This window comes from Urocampus carinirostris, chromosome 2, assembly GCF_059441175.1.
Source record: "Urocampus carinirostris isolate Australia breed hairy pipefish chromosome 2, RoL_Ucar_1.0, whole genome shotgun sequence".
NCBI classification, from domain to species: domain Eukaryota; kingdom Metazoa; phylum Chordata; class Actinopteri; order Syngnathiformes; family Syngnathidae; genus Urocampus; species Urocampus carinirostris.
Window position 1 is genome coordinate 41,838,179 of NC_142350.1, and position 23,130 is coordinate 41,861,308.

At 38.1% G+C, this 23,130-nt stretch overlaps 1 protein-coding gene across 1 annotated transcript in view; it reads left to right on the forward strand.

Moving 5' to 3' along the window:
* The window catches only part of zhx2a (zinc fingers and homeoboxes 2a), a 38,536-nt gene that overhangs the window by 4,647 nt on the left and 10,759 nt on the right, over positions 1-23,130 (forward strand). The window contains exons 2-9 of the mRNA XM_088326524.1: positions 10,133-10,459; positions 12,497-13,189; positions 15,368-15,580; positions 15,677-15,940; positions 16,762-16,977; positions 17,056-17,140; positions 20,523-20,708; positions 21,933-22,336. Of these exons, the coding sequence (XP_088182650.1) occupies positions 10,382-10,459; positions 12,497-13,189; positions 15,368-15,580; positions 15,677-15,940; positions 16,762-16,977; positions 17,056-17,140; positions 20,523-20,708; positions 21,933-22,336 (2,139 nt within the window). The 5' untranslated portion in view covers positions 10,133-10,381. The remainder of the gene's footprint in view (positions 1-10,132; positions 10,460-12,496; positions 13,190-15,367; positions 15,581-15,676; positions 15,941-16,761; positions 16,978-17,055; positions 17,141-20,522; positions 20,709-21,932; positions 22,337-23,130) is intronic.

Consider the following 23,130-nt stretch of genomic DNA (forward strand, 5'->3'; position numbering starts at 1 on the left):
TCTGGAAGGTTATGTGAAATGACATACCTTTTTAAAGAACAATGGTATTTATTTACTGACAGCATGACCTCAGATTCTGTTTGTGTGAACAAAGGCTGCAGCACCCATTCAACCTGAGATCTGAGTGCGTTTGATCACAGCGCGATTAACCCTCTTGACATACTTTCTCGTACCGGCAATTCCTCAGGGTATAAAATTGTCTCTTCACAGTTCTGGTCTTTACATGTACATGGTTCTTTTTTGTACGCATGTTTCCTGCGTGCGATGTGCCTAATCCAGGTTCATGTATAATTGAGAGTGACAGCAGGCTCAATTCTTTCATTGCAATATTTCAAAGAAGGTCTTATGCTCATTAAGTGAACCGCAATTTTTTTTGCACGTTCCCAAGGCGCACAGACGGAATTAGCACCTTTTAATGCAGCTATATTTGTTGCAATTTACCAAAATATTGAAATCTAGGCATGATGACGACAGATGAATGTTGTGGAGGTTGGGCTTGCGTGATGGTAAAATTGCTCAAAGGATTATTCACAAGCATACAGATTTCACATCAGTGCTGCACGCGGGGAGCATTTAAGTTCAGTTTAAAATAATTGTATTTCTCACCACAGCTGTTTTTGTGTTGCTTGCAGCAATCAATTACTCTCCATGTCCTAAAATCAAAAATTGTCAACCCCAAGTCAATTATAAGACGAGGCAAAGAAATGCATCAAAATTAAACATGCAATGTGAAAAATCACCCTGGGCAATTATGTTTTTACAAACGAAAACCTACAATTCGTTTAAAAAGCATGCTGTTTAAAAAGTTCAGCCATCTATAATTTTTTTAAAAAGGGTCTTAATGTGAACGAAACGTTAATAGCGTCTGCAAAAATCATGTATTAAAGTTTTCCTTTTATCAAAGATTTTTACACAATTAACTAATATCGGTATGTCTTGTAAACCACCCATTTTGCACCTAGTGCAAAAGCTTTTAATTGTCAACAACAAGTTTGATTTAAATTAATTAATTAATGTAATTTTGTGATAAAGGGCTATACAAATAAATATGACTTGACAGTCAAGTCAATATTTTTGGGTATTTTATTGCTCTTAAGTAGGAAAACTTTTTTTTTTAGTGCGACTTTTAAAAATATCTTGGCCAAACTTCTAGTTGTGAGTTCATCAAGTCTGTGTCTTACCTGGAGTACGTTTCCTTATTTAGTTTAAGTTTAGTCAAACAGTTTGGAATTAAAAAATACTGAGATCAGGTTTTGTTGCACAGAATTTTACCATGCACAAAGATACAAATCTTTTTTAATGATAATGATTAATTTTTACATGATTGATTCAATCAACTGACCTTGGTTTGGTGTTAAAAAACGGATTTTCAGTTGAAAAGCCCAATAAAACCCTAGAATAAAAATTGTGCAATTTATATGTTGAGTCATAAGACAAAAATCCATAGCAACATTTATATCTATTCAAACGTAGGGCTGCAACTAACGATTATTGTAATCGATTAGTTCTGACGATTATTGTTTCGATTATTTGATGAATCAGGGTTCAGTGTTTGTCATAAAACTTTACAATAAACAAAAATACCTACAACTCAATGGTATACACCTGCAAATGTATAAGTTAGTATTTTAAAAAGCGCAAGAAAATTGGTATTTATGAGCTTTTGGAACAAGAAATAAATGCAAATGTGAAAATCCAGTTACATGATTGTCAACATCAACCAGCAAAAATCCAAACCTTTGTTCACTAACTCACTCGCTCTTCCCTCTTTGAGAACTTTGCATTGCAAAAAATGTGAGCATGTCAATGAGGATCTCAGTGATGACAGCTGTTTGGTGTGGCGTGCATGATGTCTCTTTCATCATGAAGCTTGTCATTGTTTACTGTTTTCTATTGAGATAGGATTGTATAGTATGAGTATTATTATTGGACAAATTAAAAGGACACAATAATCTCTTAGACCTTGCCAGGAAATTAAAACTTGATGCTTAATCTTGAATTTATTAACACTATTTTGTGCAAGTTGAGCTTTTTCATAGAGCACAATCAAACACCGCTTATGTCTACTCCCTTAGGCCACATGTTTATGATATTGTATTGTTTAGCTGATTTTTCTTTGTGTGTGTTGGCTGCAAATCATTTGTTGTTCCCTTTTGTCAATTAGCTATTGGTACTTTTTAGTGCTGTGCCCAATTAAACTTCATCCTTACTTTTGATTTCAGTTAAATGAATCTCTCTCTTACACAGGCGGTCACTATTAAGCTAACAAATGCTAGCACATCAATCCAGTGACCAGAGACTCGATTTGCGTTTCCTCACTTAATCACTCAGACTATTCCAGAAAATTAAAAAATTAAAATCTGATGCACCAACTGACAGCCATTGTGTGAAAGTGGAGTCTTTTTATTTATTTATTATTATTATTTTTTTTAATGAAGTGCAAATGAACACTGCTTAAGATGATTTAACTGAAGTAAAAAATATTACACACACACACCTTGCGCGGACAATCATTAATCAGCTAAAAAGCAAACGCTAACATCTGCAACCTTTCACAGACGAAGGTTACGTATCCACACTTAAAAACGAGAATAACAAACTGATAAAAACAATGTAGTGGCTTACCCAGCTACTGAGCTCCCTTCATCATCGTCAGTAACTCCATGTTTGGGATTTGAATGCTGACCCACCATGGTGGTGATCTCATGCTATATCACTTTTTTTGTTGTGTGGAGTGCTCCCACACTTTTGTGGACTTAGGTCAAACTGTTTTCTCCGTGTCTGTCACATTTCATAAGTTGAGTTGACTGTAGCCTTTGAAAATAGCGCCTTAGTTTGCACTCCACCTCGCTCTGTTAGGCTCGTCGACGCCTGCTGCGTGCAACATCGCTGGCTCCCCGATGTGCCGAGTGACGCATAAATCGTGCGACACAACGAATCGATGAGCTAATTCGTTGCCAACACTTTTATTCATGATTTTAATCAATTTTATCATTTCGTTGTTGCAGCTCGAATCAAAAGTATTCCCAGAAGCTCTTTTACCTGCAATGTATCAAGCTAATGTAAATTTATTTACTAGGTGTCCAAATATACCACAGTCATGCAATCACATCGGTAATGTGGATGGGATACAATGTGATAAAACTGTTACCTGGAAAGCTTTGACTTCAAATAGGATAGCCCTCATTTCAAAATGTTAACATATGCTGGCGTTCTATTTATCTGCTCTGTGTTCCTATTTATGTATTCTGTGGCAGAGAGACACATCTATTACAGTCTTTTTTTTTTTTTTTGCTGACTTGCAGTATTTATACTTTTTGAACTGACATCAATAGCTTTCAACATCCTCTGACTCCACAAGAGGTATTCAACACAAGTTTTCAAGCTGCATATGTCGTTACAATGCAAGTCATAGCACCTTTCAAGAATGAATTTGCTTTTCTTGATATTGTGATGACATCATCAGCAGCTTGTGTGTTTTTTTCTTCATGTTTTCTGACGTGCTGTTCAATGACTAATACTCCTAGAGAAGTTAGGTCATGGCCTGTTTTATGAGGCTGAGGGTGTGGACCGCAGGCAAGAGAAACGGGTAACAAGGTTGAGATTTTGCAACGTAATCATGTCAACATGAGAATAAACCTTAACTTGCTGCTTGCAAATGATGCAATTGAGCTAGCATTTTGGGAAAAGAATGAGTAGGAGTAGGTAGAAACCTCTTCACAAAATGTGCCTCGTAGTGTGCATTCAGAATGTTGTTGGACCCATTAGCAGCTATCCAATATTACTCATGACTGTCATATATTTGTACTGCAGTTCATAAAGCAAGGCACACAAAAAATAAATGCATAACAGACATAAGTGTTGATTAAGATGAAAGTCTTGAGCTTTAACTCCAGGTTGAATTCGAGTGGAGACGCAGACCAGCCTTCTGATCCAATTACAGGGTGTTACTGAAAATGTGCATTTGTAAGAATGATAAAAAATAAATCGCAAAACCTTGAACAGCCTATTTGTTAGAGCTACACACTGAGCACATTTGCATGGGGTCCGACAAAGGCCCCATTTTTGGACCAGTGAGAGTGAATCGTTTTACATGACTATTGACAAATGAACAATTCCGTATGTATAGTGTTTGCAAGCAATACGATTGAATGTAGCAAGCACAAGCAACATCTTTATGCTAATAGATAGATTTTTTTTTTCTCAAATAAAACTTGCATATCGATATGATCGTGTGTAGAGGTGTTCATATAAAGAGATAGATAGATAGATAGATACTTTATTCATCCCCGAAGGGAAATTCACATTTCCAGCAGCATCCCTGAGCTGAGAACAATACAATAATAAAGCAAAAAGAATACAATATACAAATACCCAGTGTGACGTGCAAATGCCCACTGTAGCGTGTTATATTGAATAACTAAATAGTGCTACACAGAGTACATATTGCAATAAGATTCGGTAATATGCAATGTAGGTGGTGTGGTTTACTGTGGGCTTTTACTCTGCCGGGTAGAGTTAAAGAGCCTCATGGCATGAGGAAGAAAAGATCTCTTCAGTCTGTCCGTAGTACAAGACAGTACTACTGACAGTAGGTATCACAGTATTTGATTTTCTGATCTCATCTCATCAGCTGCACCGCTTATCCTCAGTAGGGTCGTGGGGATGCTGGAGCCCATCCCAGCAATCATCGGGCAGTGGGCAGGGGACACCCTGGACTGGTTGCCAGCCAATCGCAGAGTATTTGATTTTATTAGTTTAAATTTGTTTGTCCTTTTAAAACAAATTACAGTTGTTCCATTTGAGTAGTTACATTATGTAAAACTGAATAAAACACCATGTGTTTGGTTTTACACTAAATGACAATAGTTTAAACTTGCAACATTTTCAGAAAAATATGAGGCTTTTTTTTTTTTTAATTCCCTTCCTCGACACATTTAAGTGGGTGGTTTGTGTTGCTGTTACTCACCCACATACTGTATTTATGTATTTTCTTCTCCAATATGATTCAAACTCACATCCAGTAGTTTTTCTGGTGTCAATCAGTGCTTTATACATATAATGTGGCTAATAATTTTTTTCTCAACCACTAATTGTGCAAGTTCTCCCACTTGAAAATATTACAAAGGCCTGTTATTGTCAACATGGGTAAACCTCAACCATGAGAGACAGAATATGGGGGAAAATAGTAAATCACATTGTTTTCATTTTTTAAGAATTTATTTACAAATTATGGTGAAAAATAATTATTTGGTTAATACCAAAAGTTTATATAAATACTTTGTTATGCACCCTTTGTTGGCAATAACAGAAGCCAAACATTTTCCTTAACTCTTCACAAGCTTTTAACACACCGTTGCTGGGATTTTTTCCCATTTCTCCATGCATATTTCTTCTAGAGTAGATATGTTTTGGTGCTGTTGTTGGGCAACACAGACGTCAACTCTGTCCACAGATGTTCTATAGGGTTGAGATCGGGAGACAGGCTGGGCCACTCATGGATGTTGAAATAAATTTTAACAAAGCCACTCCTTTGTAGCCCTGGCTGTGTGTTTCGGGTTATTGTCATGCTGAAAGGCCCAGCCACATCTCATTTTCAATATCATGGCAAATGGAAGGAGATTTTCATTCAAAATATTCCGATAGATGGCCCCATTTGTTCTTTCCTTGACACAAATTAGATCCTGGTCTCTTTTTAGAAAAGCAGCCCCAAAGCATGATATTTCTACCCCCATGAATCACAGTAAGTATGGTGTTCTTCGAATGCAATTCAGTATTCTCTCTTTCTGGTAAAAATGAAAACCTGTGTTTTTATAGAAACTTTCAATTCTGGTTTCATTTGACCATCACACATTCTTACAGTCCTCCAGTGGATCATTCAAATGCTCTCTATAGCAAACCATAGACAGGCCTGGGTGTGTACTGGCTTCGGTAGGGGGACACGCCTGACCGTGAAGGATTTGAGTCCCTGGCGGCGCATTGTGTTACTAATAGTAGCTTCTGATACTGTGGTCCAGGCTCTCTCTAGGTAATTTGCTAGGTCCCCCCCGTGTGGTTCTGGGATTTTTGCTCAACGTTCTCGTTATCATTTTGACGCAAGGGGGTGAGATCTTGCATGGAACCCTAGATCGAGGGAGATTATCAGTGTTTTTATGTCTACCATTTTCTAATAATTACTCCCACAGTTTATTTATTTACACCAAGTGTGCAGATTGTTTTCCCAGCCTAGTCCACGTCACTATTTTGTCCCTGGTGTCCTTCAACAGCTTTTTGATCTTCGCCCCAGTGGAGTTTGGAGAGTGACTGACTGAGATTGTGGATAGCTGTCTTTTATACCGATAATGAATGAAATAGGTGCCGTTAGGACAGATATCCTCTGGAGCCTCGTTAGACCTCTTGAGAAGAAGTTAAACCTCTTTAAAAGTCAGAAAGCTTATTTGTCGATAGGTGACCAAATACTTATCCAGTCTTATTATGGAAATAAACTCTTAAGAGATCAATCACTGATTTTCTGTGTTTTTTCCCCATTCTGTCTTTCATGGTTAAGGTTAACCCTTGTTGACAATTACAGGCATCTCTTATTTCAAGTAGGAGAACTTGCCTAATTGATGGTTGACTAAATACTTATTTGCCTCACTGTATATTACAAAAACTCATGATTTGGCATGATCTATTATCCCTCCTATACATGCTGTAATGCAAGCCAATCAGTGCTTTTCCTGACATCTTTCGATTCCCTCATAACTGGCATCATTCGTATAAGACGTAATTCTTACAATGAGCTGCATAAAATCAAAACAAAAAACGTCTGGCAAGTGACTGCAAGTCTAAGTTTTCTTACACATTAAATGACTGCATAGATTGTCGAAGCTTCAGTATGGAGCTCCTTCCGCACACTGAAACCAACTGAAGAGCCAATTTCGGTGGGAGTTCTATTCTAATGACCTGCAGAAGGTTTTAGAATAGTTTGATTCTTGTTTTCTTCTGAAAAATGAAACAGGCAAACCTGGAAACTGGGCATATTATTGTTTGTAAGGTACCATCAAGTCAACAGATACTGCTTAAAACGGTGGAGATGAGACGGAGAAAGGAGCGCATTGTGCCATTGCATCATTAGGCCTTTTCTGTTAATGTTTGAGACATTTAGTATTACTTTTTTGTGTATGGTGCTGCTCGTGTCGACTTTTTGGACAAGTCATACATAAGATTGATAATAAATTATAGCATTCCCCAGTCTTCAGAAAATCATATTTTTTTAAAATCCAACCTACTGGTCGGATAGTCCAAGGAAATGTTTTTGAAGACAGTCTTGTGCCAGTGTTTTTGAGGGCGTGTGGTCCGGAATGCAATTTTAAGAAGACATTTCCAAGAATCCGGTAGTTTTTTGTGATACGTGTTCGCGACATCATGTTAGGTTAGCCCAAGGTGAGGAAATGGAAGGTTGAAAGTGAAAGCACCACTAGATATATTATCCAATTATTGTTCAATGGAAAGTCAGAACTGCTGTAATTTCGACAAGACCAAAGGCAGTGTGTGAGGATTCAAATTTTAATTTTGCTCTTCAAACACATTGGGTTAGTGTGAGGCTGGATCTTATTTTACAGATATGAGATATGAGCTCAGTGGACGTTCGTGCAGAGTTATTTTGACTCCATTACAGACACACAGTTATTTCATTTCATGCCAAACATCTTTCAATTCGCCCTCTGCAACAGTACAAGTGAATTATTTCTCCCTCAGTTCCCTCAAGTGCTGGGTTGGTCGGTCGGTTGGATCCCTTAATTACTAGGGTCGTAGGGGCACCATTTCCAGTGGTGTGTCTTGGGCAAGTACAGCCTGGTTGCACCCATTATAAGTTTCCACCCGGTCTTGAGCTGGGGACCTTTTGACTGTTAGGCAAATGTTCTAAGACGGTTAAAAAATATTTCAACAGAGCATGCACACAGTTGGATGGAGAAATTAGCGTCTCTATTTTTGAAACATTTTGATGTGCAAAATGTAGATTAGTCTAATAAAGACTCAAATGTGATGGAAGTCCCTTTTTGGAATCTTGGGTTTTTAAGCTAACTAATCAAAGGACATCCTGATGGACCTCTAAGAATTCCTAGAATTTACACAATCTCAGCCTTTCTCTCATTTCAAGTATTAGATAATTTAATAAAATCTGGATTATTCTGTATTGGTGTAAACAAAGAAGTCTTGTTTGGTTTTCCTTCTATTTTTCTTAATACCGTATTTTCCGCACTATAAGGCGCACCTAAAAGTCTTGTTTTTTTTTTTCAAAAGCTGACCATGCGCCTTATAACACAGTGCGCCTTATATATGGCTCAATATTAAATTCGCAAGGTCTCGCAACTACGAGAAACAGCCGCCGACTCCATTTTTCGCGCTGTGCATACTGGGAAATATTAAACGATTGGTAGTTGCCGGGGCTCGTGTTGTATTTGTTTACTAAGTGGCAAAATGGCTACCCCATTAAACTGCTTAATTCATATTCAACAAATACAGTATTTGTCTGAATCCAGGGTTATGACTGGTGAAGATGTAAAGCACAATTTACCTTAAACAAACGCAGAATTATTCAGAATGTCACGTTTGAGAGAGAGAGAGAGAGAGAGAGCGAGAGAGAGAGAGAGAGCGAGCGAGATTCTCTTTCATACGTGCATTTGTATAAAAAATGGCTCCTGTTAAGAGACACGCGTACAACGCCGAGTTTAAACTCAAAGCGATCAGTCACGCAGCACAACACGGCAATAGAGCGGCAGCGAGAGAGTTAAACTTAAATGAATCGATGGTACGGAAGTGGAGAAAGGATGAAGATAAGCTCCGCCAAGTAAGGAAAACTCAACAAAGTTTCCGTGGCAATAAAGCAAGATGGCCAGAGTTAGAGGAGACACTTGAACAGTGGGTTGTTCAACAAAGAGCGGCAAGCAGAAGTGTCAGTACGATAACTATACGTATGAAGGCAACAGCGCTGGCACAAAAACACCGGACGTGTTGGATGGCCCATTCACTGAGATATGGTCAATTCGAACACAGCAGAAGAAGAATTCGAGGGATTCGTCGATGAGGAGCTTATAGAGTGATCTTTGTTTTTCTTTTGTGTGTTTACGTTTTACATTTTACAGTTATTATGTTATTGCTTTGCACTCGTTGTTTTTGCACATTACGAGTGTCACTTTATTGCGATTGCACTAACGTTTCATTTAAAATAACAGTATCAGACGTTTTTTTCTTTGCGTGTTGACTAAATGGACAAAAAATAAAATGATATGTCGATGTTGTTCAAAGATGTGTCACGAAAATGCTTTACCTCAGAGAAAATAATAAAACGGCTGTTTATTTATTTTGGGAGTGAATGGAGTTGTGGAAAGCTTGTTTGTTAATAAAGTTTGACCTTTTTGAATATTTTGTTGACATTCCCTTGAGCGTGGCAACATCTAGAGGTTGCATAAAGTAACTACATTCTCTACTGTAGTCAAGTCGTCACATTTATTTACCGTAAATAGCCCTTAATCCCAAAAATGTCTCGAAGGACTGCACAGGATTACAATTACAAAATTGCACAATTACCTGATCTTAAACCAGCATGCACTTATAGCGCCTTATAATGGGGTGCGTCTTATGTATGGCATAAGTTTTAAAATATATCATTCATTGAAGGTGCGCCTTATAACATGGTGCGCCATATAGTGCGGAAAATACGGTACTCGCCATGCTATGACTACAGTGTGGGCAACAGGGTTAAGATTTTTTTTTTTTTTTTTTTTTTTTTTTTTTTTTATTGTTAGGAGTGTTCCTCTGTTGCCATGCATATGTACCAAAATAACTGATAAGAGCAATCAGGCACATTAAAGTTGAACAATGATATTTGCTCCTAAAATTAGGCTTAAAATACACATATATTTAATAGCTTATGAATAATGTTGATCACAGCAAGCTTTCAACCAGAGGTTCTGTTACTACCTATATTTCATTTTGATGATTTTTGTGTATTGTCTGTACAGCCCATTGAGACTTCTTGTGATTAAGGGCTATACAAATAAACACGAGTTGACTTGACCTGTGTCAATTTGCTGCTTTTGTCAAGTTTTCACGAACCTTAAAGCCTATATTTGTTTTGTTTGTCCAGGAGGAGTCCTGCGATGCATTTTCACAAAATCCTCCTGCTACACGACTGACAGTCTGTGAAACGAAACCACAAGTTCACCCTCAATTGCCTTGTTTTCTGCTACTGATTGGGCCTCCCAGGGACGGAGAGACTCCTGTTTTAAATCTCTGAGCTGTCCCAGACTAGTGTAAATGTGGCTCTGGCTTTCTTGTTAGTTTTCAGCATATCTGGTGAAGAAAAAGCCTGGGAAACTGTTTATAATTCTTGATAATGTCGAGTCGGAGAAAGGCGTCCACTCCTTGCATGATACGACCACAGGACACCATGGTGACGCTGGATGATGATGAGGTATTATGTGTGGAATCTATGTTTTTCTGTACACAAGGCCAGTTAAAACATGTGAAATTACATTTTGTCATTTATTTTTACTTTTAACCTGAAAACCCCATCCTCTTTAGCTGGGATCATTCATATTCACATTAAGTCGTTTACTTACAATGAATTATGGGATGCAAACCGCTACATTTTGAACACTGCCGTTTCAAATACAGTGTGATTTAGTCTTTCTATTTAGTGGCAGCCCCGAGGAAAACGCCGAGCTGCTCTTTTCCACAACACATGCGCTCTAAATACAAACCACTGCACTGACAGTTGGAAACATTTATTACACCTCTTGAGAGAAATCAGTCCATGTTTTTGCCAACATTATTCATATAATACAGGCGTGTCAAACATAGATTGAATGGTTTAATCCGGCCAGCCATATGTTTCTGACTACGTGGAAAAAAAACGTCTGTAGTTCATTTCTTAAAAAGTTATGATTTGTTTTTAATGAGTGCAAACCAAATGCTTCTTCCCTCCATTAGAGGACAGTAAATGTGTAAAAGAGGTGACGTCATGTCTGGTTTCATCTTAAAGGCAATATTGTTGAGTATTTTCTCAGCTTGTGTTGGCCAAGCCTAGTAGTTTGATATTGTTCTTGCCCGTTCACCGATAAAACTCTTATTTAGGTTTGTTTTTTTATTTTACAGAGGTACGACAATCGTGGTGAGCATATTTTTATTTATAGCTCCCACTTGAGTTTTTTTATGTTTGTGATATTGGTGGTAAGTTGGTTCGGATGGAAAACTGTGTTTCCTCAACTGTTAAAATGGAATTAAACACATTTTTCATTGTCCGTGAATAAATGTGTTGTGCGTATAGAGGATCCCTTATTGTCCGTGATTATAATTTGTAGGCTAGGCTACAAATGTAGACTGAATGATAAAGCATAGTTCTGAAAAACAAAGCTATACATTTCACGCTGAAATTTGTTCCGGCAAAACTGAGTTTGACATGCCTGATATAATACATAACAGGAAAAAAATGGCAGGTTTGACAGACTGTACATTATTGAATATTTTTTTTTTCACCCTCACATTAGGACCACAATTTAAACATCCACATTGAACAGCACTGGAAGTTAACTATTTAAAACGCTACACTCTTCTTTTCATATCATCGCCGTCATTATCAAGTCACTGGAGTTTCTTTTAATTCTTGCGAAACAATAACAAACAAATGCAATCCGTTCTATCGGCGCTTTAACCACCAATGAAAACAGCACAAAACACATCTGGGTTGCAATCTGGCACTGTCGTCTTGAAATATAGGTCTCAAATGTTATGCGGCGCAACCCATATTCGTGTTTTCTTTTGGGTTAGTAGTAAATATGTGCTAGCCTTTGTAATCACCATCTTGGATGGTCACGCGATATGAGAGCATGTGACATAAACAACTCAGAGCAGTATTGAGAAACGTCACAGCCTGTGGATTTGTTCTTACATTTAAACATGCGGCTTTTAATCAGGTCCACCCTGTATTCTGAGTGGTTTATTAGATTAATGTGTCGAAACTAAAGAACAAACAGCCAAAAATGTAAATAATGACTGCATAAAAAGAAGCGGGATGACAAAGTTTTGGTTTTAATATTATTACACACAATATATTTACACAATATTACAATACAGTAACCCCTTGCTGTATTGCAGTTTACGTAGTAAGATTGTTTTTAAAATTGACAATACAGAAGTTATTTGTAATGGTACAGTACTTAAACTATATACTTGAGGCTGTAAGTTGTGTTTGTTTTTGAGTCATAAATATTGGAATAAGCGTTTCTACTTTGCGGGTTTTGACTATCGTGAGACATTTTTGTAATGCAACCCCTGCAAAAAACGAGGGATAATTGTATATAATATCTTAAATATTGTAAACAAACATAAAAATAGATGAATCCATCTATTTCCCTTGCTAATCGGTTTATCAGTTAATTGCATAGTGTTAATTTGAGAGTAGAATATTTTGTCACGTCATTTGTAATCAGAATTTGTCTCCCTCTGCCAGACAACAGAAAACCATACTGAGGAGGATGCTATGGAGACAGATCCATCTGGTGACCTAGACTTGACGGGGAACACCTCTGACTCCCCAGCACCGCCTGACATCCCAGTGTCTGAGTCATCTGATAGTTCCAAGCCTTCACGTAAACAACCAAGGGGCTACGAGTGCAAGTACTGTACTTTCTCAACTCAGAACCTCAATACTTTTAAAGAACACGTGGACGCCACCCACCCCAATGTTATCCTCAATCCGTTGTACCTCTGCGCTGTGTGCAACTTCAACACAAAAAAGTTTGATTCTCTGACTGAACACAACGAGAGGATTCATCCAGGCGAGAGCAACTTCAAGTTCAAACGCATCAAAATGAACAATCAGACAATCTTAGAACAGACAATAGAGGGAAGCAATGCAATCATCTACAACAGTTCCAGTGTCACATCTGCTAAAGTAGAGGGGCAAAGCTCCTTGCCCTTGAGCAAAACCACGGCAGTCAAGATAGGGAAACAAAAAGTCCTATCCTCAGATTGTAAACGTACAGACCCTCAATTGTGTAAACTGAGCCCTGACTTGACCAAGAAAACTATCACGGCACTCAATGTCAACGGGACCGTAATCATCCCTGATTCGACGCTTCTCAAAGCTGACGGCCTTTCTCACATCATGCCTTCCCTCCAGCGTCCGCTAAACTACACTCAGGTACCCAGAATTTGAGCTATTTAGTCACTCCTTAATGCAGGGGTCTCAAAGATAATTTTCTTGGGGGCATCTGGAGCTATGGTCTGGGTGAGGTTGGGCCGCATCGGGTTCTGTACAAGAAAAGTTCTGATAAAAACATTTGACTATTTTTAAATGTCTTATTTTGATGCCCCAGTGTGTAATATTTGAGCATTAGAGGGCACTCTAAACATATTTTAATTTTAGCTTTAAATTATTGATTTTTCAGTTCATCGATATGGATGATTGATCAGTCCAGAAGGAAAATAGAGACACGCAAATAAATGATGCACGTGTTTGACACTAACAAACTATATTTATGTACCTGACAAGGAAAAGTTGAAACACACAAAAGAAAAAGGACATTGTTGACTCAAGCCCTTGCGGTCTACGAAAATGGAATGGGGAAAAAAATGTAATACCAATGATGAAATCATTGATCCGTAAACCAGCGGTTATGATAATTAACTCATTTAAATGATCTGTAATTATTTTCATGTCAGAAGTGAAATATTATTTGATCCTTCACCAAACAATTTATTGTGAAATCTTTTTCGGTTTACCTCATGGGAACAAAAGGAGTCTCTCCCTTCTGAAGAAACACAGAAGCAGTGCTCTCCCAATGCTCCCTCTGGCCGCAAGAGGGCAGGAAAATGTATAGTCTCAGCTTTAGTAGGCCCAGTCCAGTAGTTTGACCTGATGTCGTCCCAATCTTATTGCCTATGCACTGCTAAAACTTTGATTTTCTATTCCTTTTTTATTCATTTCAAACCAATATGACAATTAAGCTAAAAATTACATTTTATTCTTAGCTCCTATTTGAGTTTTATAGTGTGGGGAGTTGGTCCAGGTGTAAAACTGCATTCACTCAATTGTTAAAATATACCAGTGAATGCATGCATTCAATGCCTGACATGACTTTTTTTCCAGTTTGGGATTAATGTGTTATGCTTAGTAAAGATCCCTTGTTATCTATTAGTATAATATGTAGGGTGAGCTACTAAAGTAGTCAAGTCAGAATTATATAGCATAATACTGAAAAACTATAATTAGATTATAATTACAAATTTACATTCTTTCAAATCCCTGTCTTAGGTGGTTTCATTCAGTTTTTAATGTTTGAGATAAAAAAGAGGGATCATAGTACACACAACCGTATATTATTAATCCAAATATGTGCTGTGTGCATTATTTCTTTGGAAGATACTCTTCAAAAGGAAGATACTGATCTTGTTTTAAGTTTTTTGTTTGGTTAGCATGTCTGTCTCAGAGTTTAGAGGTCCTTCCTGGTGTTTTTTTTCCGAGCTCTTGGGTTCCCTCCCACTTCTCAAATACGTGCCTAGTGAGTCAAATTGTCATTAAAAATTAGATGTCATTAGAACTTAACGTGGTTGGTTGTCGGTCCTATGTGTGCCCCACGACTGGCTGACAACCACTCTAGTTTTTCTCTTGCCTGGGCTTCGGCACCCTTGTGATTCTCGTGAAGATAAGCGTTTGAAAAATGAATCAATTAATGTTTGATTTTAAATTTTACCCTGTTAAAGCAAACTGTGATTCTATTCTGTTCATTCGTGACATCGATATGCTCGTCTTGGGTCCAAGAGATCGCAGTTCGAATCCCGGCTTACATGTCGAAGTGTCCTTGGGTAAGACACTGAACCCTTAATGCCCCCAATAAGCAGGTTTGCGCCTTACATGGCTGCACAGCCGCTATTGGGAAATGTGAAGCACATTGTGAAGCGCTTTGGGAAGTCATTGACTTGAAAAGCGCTATATAAATGCAGATCATTTCATTTAATTTACTTTTCATTGACCCAAAATAGTACTATGATTGTTCACGGCTCATCCGTTGTTGTTTTTTAAAGCTTAGCTATGATTGGTCGACATGATACCAGAGTCCTCAGTCTATCAATCAAAATTCTATGTTTAGAGTACTGCATAATATATTCTTGTTAAAACATTTTTTAGGTTAGCTTACACCTTAAAATTATTTTATTGTTGTTGAAATTTATTACGTTATCATCCACCACTGGTTCCAGGCAATATAATTTATTTTGCTGAGAACTAGTAGTATTTGTATTGATAATAAGATACAATATATGAAGTACACAAAATCCATTACGACTATGACACACTATAACTTGTCTCATTATTTTCCAGGTGCCAAAGATTGCAATTCCCCTCAACACAACTAAATACAATGCCTCTCTGGACGACAACCTGACCCTCATCTCTTCCTTCAACAAGTTCCCATACCCGACACAAGCCGAGCTTTCTTGGCTTACTGCAGTGTCCAAACATCCAGAAGAACAAATTAAAGTGTGGTTTACTACCCAGAGGCTCAAACAGGGCATTAGCTGGTCACCAGAAGAGGTACAAAATGTCAAAAAAGGCAGATTGATTCAGAGATAAGCCGTTAAAAGACACTATTCTATTGAATTTATTGAAAATCTATTTCTTCCGCACCAGGTCGAGGAAGCAAGAAAGAAGATGTTCAACGGTACAATCTCCTCTGTACCTCAGACTTTCACAGTTGTTACGCCTCAGCCATCCACTCAGTCAACAACCAACACACCGGCGACAACTACATCCTCCAAATCCGTGCAGCCTGCAGCCTCAGTTCTTCAGTCGGTTTCCTGTCAGATCTTAGGACAGACCAGCCTCGTGCTGACCCCCGTTGCCAACGGCTCTACAGTCACATGTGCACCACTGGCACTCACATTGGCTAACCAGGTGAAAGAAAAGACGATATATATTGGGCTGTTTGTTTTATTTACATAGCCATAATGATAATAATAATTTACAAATATGTAAGCCACTGTAATCAGATATAATTAATAAAGTGGATAAGATGGATAATGCATACAGGTATATATGGATGTGTGTTAATGCGCAAGGCTTTATGGTATACTACCGTAGTTGTGCAATGATTGATGAGTTTGCCAATCAAAATCGCAAACCAGTGTACACTATGGGATTTGAACCCTGGCGGTGGCGATGAGAGCTCCTACGCTTCACCACTAGATCCACAGTGGTGATGACATTCCAGTGTCAGATACTACATAATAGAAAAAACAAAGTCTTTCAACAAAATAATATACAAGCTATTTTACATAGATAAACATATTTGAATGCAAGGCACAGGTGAAGAAGTGGAGAACAAATTGAACAATGTAAATCAGTGTTTTTGGCATATTATAAAATAGTATGATAATAAGAAAATCGAGAGCTTCATATGTGTTATCTGTACCACTGATAGTTTAGTGGTAAAGTTTCGATGCTCTCACCGCCGCAACTCTGTTATATCCCCGTTGCATCTAATGCTGTGCAATTTTGGACACTTATTAATCAATTATGAACCGTGAGTGTATAAGGAGCCCAATGGTTGTGTACGACTAAACACAGTAGCTCTTACTGTAATTCTCATTTTCATAGTCCATTGTGCTTTGTGTATAAAAATATATGAAAAATGACCATTTTTGGTGGGTGCGCCTAACACTGCGGAAAATAAGGTAATTCGAAAATTTAAAAGGTATGCTTCTGTTTTTCCACAGGTTGCTCAGTCACTCAAAAGACCTTTGGCCTCAGCCTCAACAGTCTCAGACAGTAAACGGCCTTCAATCATACAAGCCATAACAGCCCCTATTGCCACTTCCAAGCTCGCATCGCCCAAAGTTTTAAATTTCACCGCAGACCCCAACAAAACAGCAGAGCAGCTATCAGTGCTACGGTACAGCTACATGCAATGTCCTTTCCCAGAGGAAGAAGAAGTAAGAATAATGAGAAAACTGCTGTTTCTGATATAAATATGAACTGTGACCATCACATGTATCTTTGTCGTGTGACAGATCTACAGGCTGATAGAGACCACCGGTCTGTCCAGAGGGGAGATTAAGAAGTGGTTCAGTGAACAAAGGCTCCTTAATCTCAAAGGTATTTGGTGTCTGATGTTTGAAGCGAGGAATTTCCTGCACCTGCGGGTTTCCATTTTCAAGATGTAAAGTTACCGCATTTTACAGACTATAAGGCGCACCTCCAAATTAGCCTGGAATTTGATGTGCACCTTATGAACGGAATCTGGAAATGACTACCGTTGTGTTATCATAATTGTGCAATTATTGATCAATCAATATTTAGAGCTGAGGACAATTGCTTAACAATGATGGCAAGTGGGATCAAAAACGGATAGCGACACTCAGAATGCCAAATACTAACCACCAGGCCATTATGAACATAGATGATGTTGGAAAACAGTAACATGATTGTCTGATAGTGACAATGATGTACATAGTGCACAATAGTCAAAATGGCAGTGTACAACAATACTGAAAATAAAGATCTGGTATCCTATGCAATCTCCTTTGCCGATGACCAATATTAAAACCAGACTAAACTTATCTCTTAGAAATTAGAAATATTTGCTGTTTCAATCATCTTGAAACTGAATTTCATAAACACAAAACACATTCAGTTTAAATGTGGGCACTTATGGATCTGCTTTAAAGGTTCTTTACCTTCAAAATTCATGTAAGTTCTGAGCATATTTTTATGACTCTGATAAAGATCGATTGTACATGATCGTGATGAGACAATTCAGAGTCCAATAGCACTGATTAAATGTATTTTTGATTTACAGTGTGTACGGAAAGTATTCAGAACCGTTGCCATTTTTTACTCTGTGTTATTGCAACCCTTTGCCCTTACAAAAAGTTATGGTCATTTCTCATTCATTTACACACGGCATGACATTTTGACAGAAAAAAAAAAAAGAAACATAAAATATTTTGCAAATTTATTATAAAAAAAACTTTGGGAATTATGTGAAAGATTTTACACACCAGGATTTGGGGATCCTCTATCATTCTTCCTTGCAAATCTTCTTCAGTTATGGTAAATGTTCGATAGGTTTAGGTCAGGGCTGACGCCGTTCCATCAAAGTCACTGAGTGGTTCCGAAGCCACTCCTTGGTGATTTTAGCTTTGTGCTTAGGGTTTTGTCACAAAACCAAAGGATGTAACATCCTCACCTCAAAGTTGTTTTTTCAAGAAAATTATGAAAACTGCAAGTGATGCAATGTTTAGTGTATGCTGTAAATTAACAAAATTGGCCTACTCTAAAGTTTGGAACGAAAGTTCTTCCTTGGTGGCTTAGAATGTAGTATGAGCATTGTCACAAACACGCCGCCTGTCAATGCCAAGGTCCGGCTCATCTCTGAAGAGCGGGATGACGCTTAACACCGAAAAACGACAGCAACCAGAAGAGGAAGTTGCTGTATCTGACTAAGGCTCAGAGGCTTATCGTGCTACTGATTGCTGGAAGCTGTCCCTGCAACTGAAAAACACTTCCACAAACTTGATGCTGCCACAACCATGTTTCACTGTAGGGCGGGTGACGAGAAATGTCTGTTTTTCTCCACACGTACTGCTTAGAAAGAAAGTAACACGGAAACTCAGCAGACAACTTTTTTTTCTGTGTGTGTGTGTTTTGCACTGAGGAGAGGCTTTCCTTGACCCACTCTGCAATCAAAGGCCCAACTGGTAAAGTTCACTTTGTCCCATCCCCTACGGTATTTTTGGAGCTTAAATACAGTGATTTGGGGGTTCTTATTTACTTCTTTCACCAAGGCTCTTTCCCCACAATTGCTCAGTTGGGCTGAACTGCCAGGTCCAGGCAGAATTTTGTCTGAAGTAAGACAGAAAACAATTGATTTCGAACTTGTGCAATTGTCAACAATATACCTGCAGCTTTTTATATTTAAATATTAGCACTAAAATCATGAAAGGCGACTCGGCGCTTTAGAATGCTACCAGATAATGTGTGTTCTGGCTATAAGGGCATCATCTGATTGGCAACATTCTTTATACTTCCTGTCATTTGTATCTTTACAAATTGTTTTTTGAATGGGAAACGACTTTGACACCTAATTTGCACTGATGGCTATTTGGTGGTGTTTTTGTGCAGTGTTGCCATGGACTCCCTTCAGTAACAGACAGGTGTTATTAATACTTCCGGTGAAAAGTACTTACAGTACACCCGGCACACACAAAAACTGTTTTCAGATATAATACACCTATTATATTTTGAATTATATTTATACATTATTAAATAACCTGATGATTCAGTTACACTCATATTAATTTAGTATTTAATTAGATATGTGTATAAGCAAAGCTGGTTTGTCAATACCAGTCATGAAATACATGTTCGTTTAGAGAAGAGTTCGATTAAGATCAGAATGTTGCTAATATTTCGAGTTATGTAATCTTATATTGAAAACCAAAAACACTTTTTAGGACTGCAAATGGTCGGACTAATAGATTTGGGCTATTCCTGTTTGTATTACTTGTTCATGTATACCCATTTCTCCAACTCTTTGTGTGCATTGCTTCACATGCACTCCTCCTTTCTTTGTTAAACAGTATTTTTCTTTTTAATGGTGTTGAAGTACAGAAAGGAATTACATACTTTAACTCTTGCTAGCTCACTAAACAAGCCTCACATGAATTGGTTAATTCCTCCATGACATTTCCCTCTTAAGTTTTGTCCCCACTGCGATTATGCAGCAGTTCTATACAGTGAAGAAAATGAGTATTTGAACACCCTGCTATTTTGCAATTTCTCCCACTTAGAAATCAGGGAGAGGTCTGAAATTTTCATCATAGGTGCATGTCCAGTGTGAGAGAGGGATAAACTAAAAAGAAAAATCCAGAAATCTCAATGCAGGGTGTGGAAATTAAAGAACGGCAACATGATTGGCCACTACTGACAATGATGTAAACCTTGCATAATAGTCCAAACAAAACACAACAGTGAGGTATAATCGTCTAAAAAAAGAACTGGCATCCTATACAATCTCCCTTGCAGGTGTTTAATATTAAAGACAAAATGAACCTATCAAATATCATTTGAATGAATGAAAACTTTATTTGAACATCAAAATAAAAAACAGAACAAAAACAATAACCCGACAACAAAATAACGTTACATAATATGTTCGAAAAGGGGTAGTAAGAAGCAAATGCTTATATTACCTACCCCTTTATCTTCCCCACCAACTATACCAATGATATAACAACAAATGTAATGATATTAATAATAACGGTTTTGATATAAGAATAGCGACAATAACACAAAGTTAACTAGACGCACTATTCCTAATCTCCCGCACCACTCATACCCCACCCTCATCTCTGTATTCCGCCAGGAATGTTCCTTTGTATCTAAACCTGAACAAGTGAATAGTTGGACATCATTTACTATGTACTTTTAATTGTGTGCATAATTTAAAAAAATGTTTTCTTTGCTTCTATTTAAGGTGTTCCTCCTCCCCCGTTATTGGTAAAAGCTGAGGTGACTCCAGTTTTGAAAGATAGACCTGTGAAGAAAGCGGTCCCGAGCCACTTCCCGCTGCTGGAGCGTGTGAAGGGGAAGTCCTCAGAGCAACTCAAGGCCCTCGAGGAAAGCTTCCAGAGTAGCAGTGCTCCAAAAGATACTCAACTTGGTACAACTCCACTTTCAGACTTTTCACAAAAAGTTATGCCTGGTAAATTATGGGATAAAATTGAAGACTTAGGACTTAGAGTAAAAAATACAGTTTATGGTAATTTCTCCTTTTTCGCGGGGGCTATGTTCCAAAAAGAACCCATGATAGGCAAACTCATCGAAGAATAAACCTTTTTCTTTTTTTTTGCAATTACTGGAGAGATGGGTGCCACCAGACTGTACCTGCCCAATACATACCACAGGAAATGGTCCCCCTATGACTCTAGTGGCTAGGGAATCCAACCAACCAACCATACAATTATATACCTTATTAAAACTCAAGAACAAACCCTATTTGCAGGCTTGAGCATTTAAGGGAAAAAATGGCTTTATAAAAGTTTATATATATATATATATATATATATATATATATATATATATATATTTCAATTGCTTCTGCACTGTCAAATTATAATTTTAATCATCAATGTGAACTAACGGCTTCAAATTGTGGAGAATAGCACAGCCACTCGCAATCCAAGTAAATGAATTGCACGGGAGGAAATAAAAAGTTATTTTTGAAAAAAAAAAAGTACAAAGTACAGTCTAGCAAATAGTGACTCAGGTGTATGGTTGTGTGTGTTTGAGCTGTCAGAATAATAATGAGGGAGAGAACCATAGCGTATGCTCAGGTGAATTGCATTGGACTCCCTCATGTGCAACATGACGTCATACACCACAACACTGCCGCTGGGGCATACCATTGCACAAATGGGGGTAACTATATTTCAGTCCTCAATGACTCCAGTGTTTTCATCTAAAGTCTGCGGTTCCGATGTGTTTTGGGAGAGAACAACAGAGTGACAGGCAGTTGTTGCTGCTTTTTTTTTTCCTCTGGACAAAAAGATCCTTTTACGCCGACATGTCACCATCGATTAGGTTGGAGAACTGTAATTAACAGAGTTCCACTCTTGAGCTAATAGCTGAAGTTCACAAAACACAAAATTGCAAGAGAGTTTGCACATAACTTAAGTAAATTTAACAAGCTGTTTATTTACGTCTACATATTATACCGCAACGTTATTGGCGCATAGGTAGTGACTGTTTAGCTAATCAGAATGCAGAACTCAATGAGAAATTAAAAACCGCAAAGTAGCGAAATTGTATTTCTGTATAGAGATAATATTCCCCGTTGTTTAACAAAATCGGCTCAGCTTACTCACTAAACTTTGTTTTGCTTCAGAACAACTGGCCCAGGAGACCAGGCTGTCCAAGACAGAGGTGGACTGCTGGTTTTCTGAGCGCAGAGCACTGAGGGACAACATGGAGAAGGCTTTGCTCAGCGTGACCTCCAAGAACATGGAGGACAAAGGCGACAAGCCGGGGACATTGCACAATGGTTCCGTTCATCGTGAGCAAGACGGGAAAACACTCCAGTCTTCAGCCCTCCCGCTGTTCCTCTCTTCTTTATCCTCATCCTCGCCTCCAGTGCTCACAGCTTCTTCCCCCCATCCTCCAACCTTGACTGCATCCGCATCCGCATCACCTCCTATTCTCAATTCCTCCTCCTCTCCGCATCCTCCCATCCTCTCTCTGTCGACGAGCCCGGCTCACATCCCGAGTGGCTCACTTACTCTGCTGCGAGAGGTAACATTTGATACATTTAATGTCTAAAATCAGGTTGTGACAAATACCTTTTAAAACTTTTTTTCTTCTCTAACTTGTTTTACTCTTAAGGAACCGTTTTTGTATTAATTTACAGCATTTGAGGAGCAATTTTAGAATTTTCTGACCAAATCTATCCATCCATCTATTATCAGCACCGCTAGAGCCGAACCCAGCTATCTTCGGGCAGTGGGCAGGGGACACCCTGAACTGGTGTCCAGCCAGTCGCAGGGCACACAAAAACAGACAGCCATTCTTACGCAAAAAAAAAGTTTAAAAATTGGTATGACATGACCACAAAACATCAAATACTGGAAAAACGTATGAGTTGACTGGTATGCAATCCCTGTCACTACTTGTAGCTCCTTCCTTTGTACCACTCACACGCAAGTGCTCATGATAAGCTCACATTTTACTTAGTTAATATCTTCCTCTTTATCTTATTACTGTATTTTTATGGTTAATCACAATTTGAATGTGTTTTTAGTGAAGAGGGAAGATGTGTTTTATAGTTATTTAGGATGCACTTGGATGTTTTCATGAGGACAGAAATGGACCAATTAGTTTTTAATATAATTTCTGCAAAATTCGCTTTTCACACAAGCAATTTGAGCTACGATCACGATTCTTGGACAAATTAAGCTCAATTCCAGGGGTACCACTGTTTACCAAATGAGCCATGGTATTCGTTTTTTTTTTGTTTTTTTTTTTAAATTGTTTCCTTAATTCACTGTCTTAACGTATACATCAGCAAATCATCTAATCATGTCTCCTTG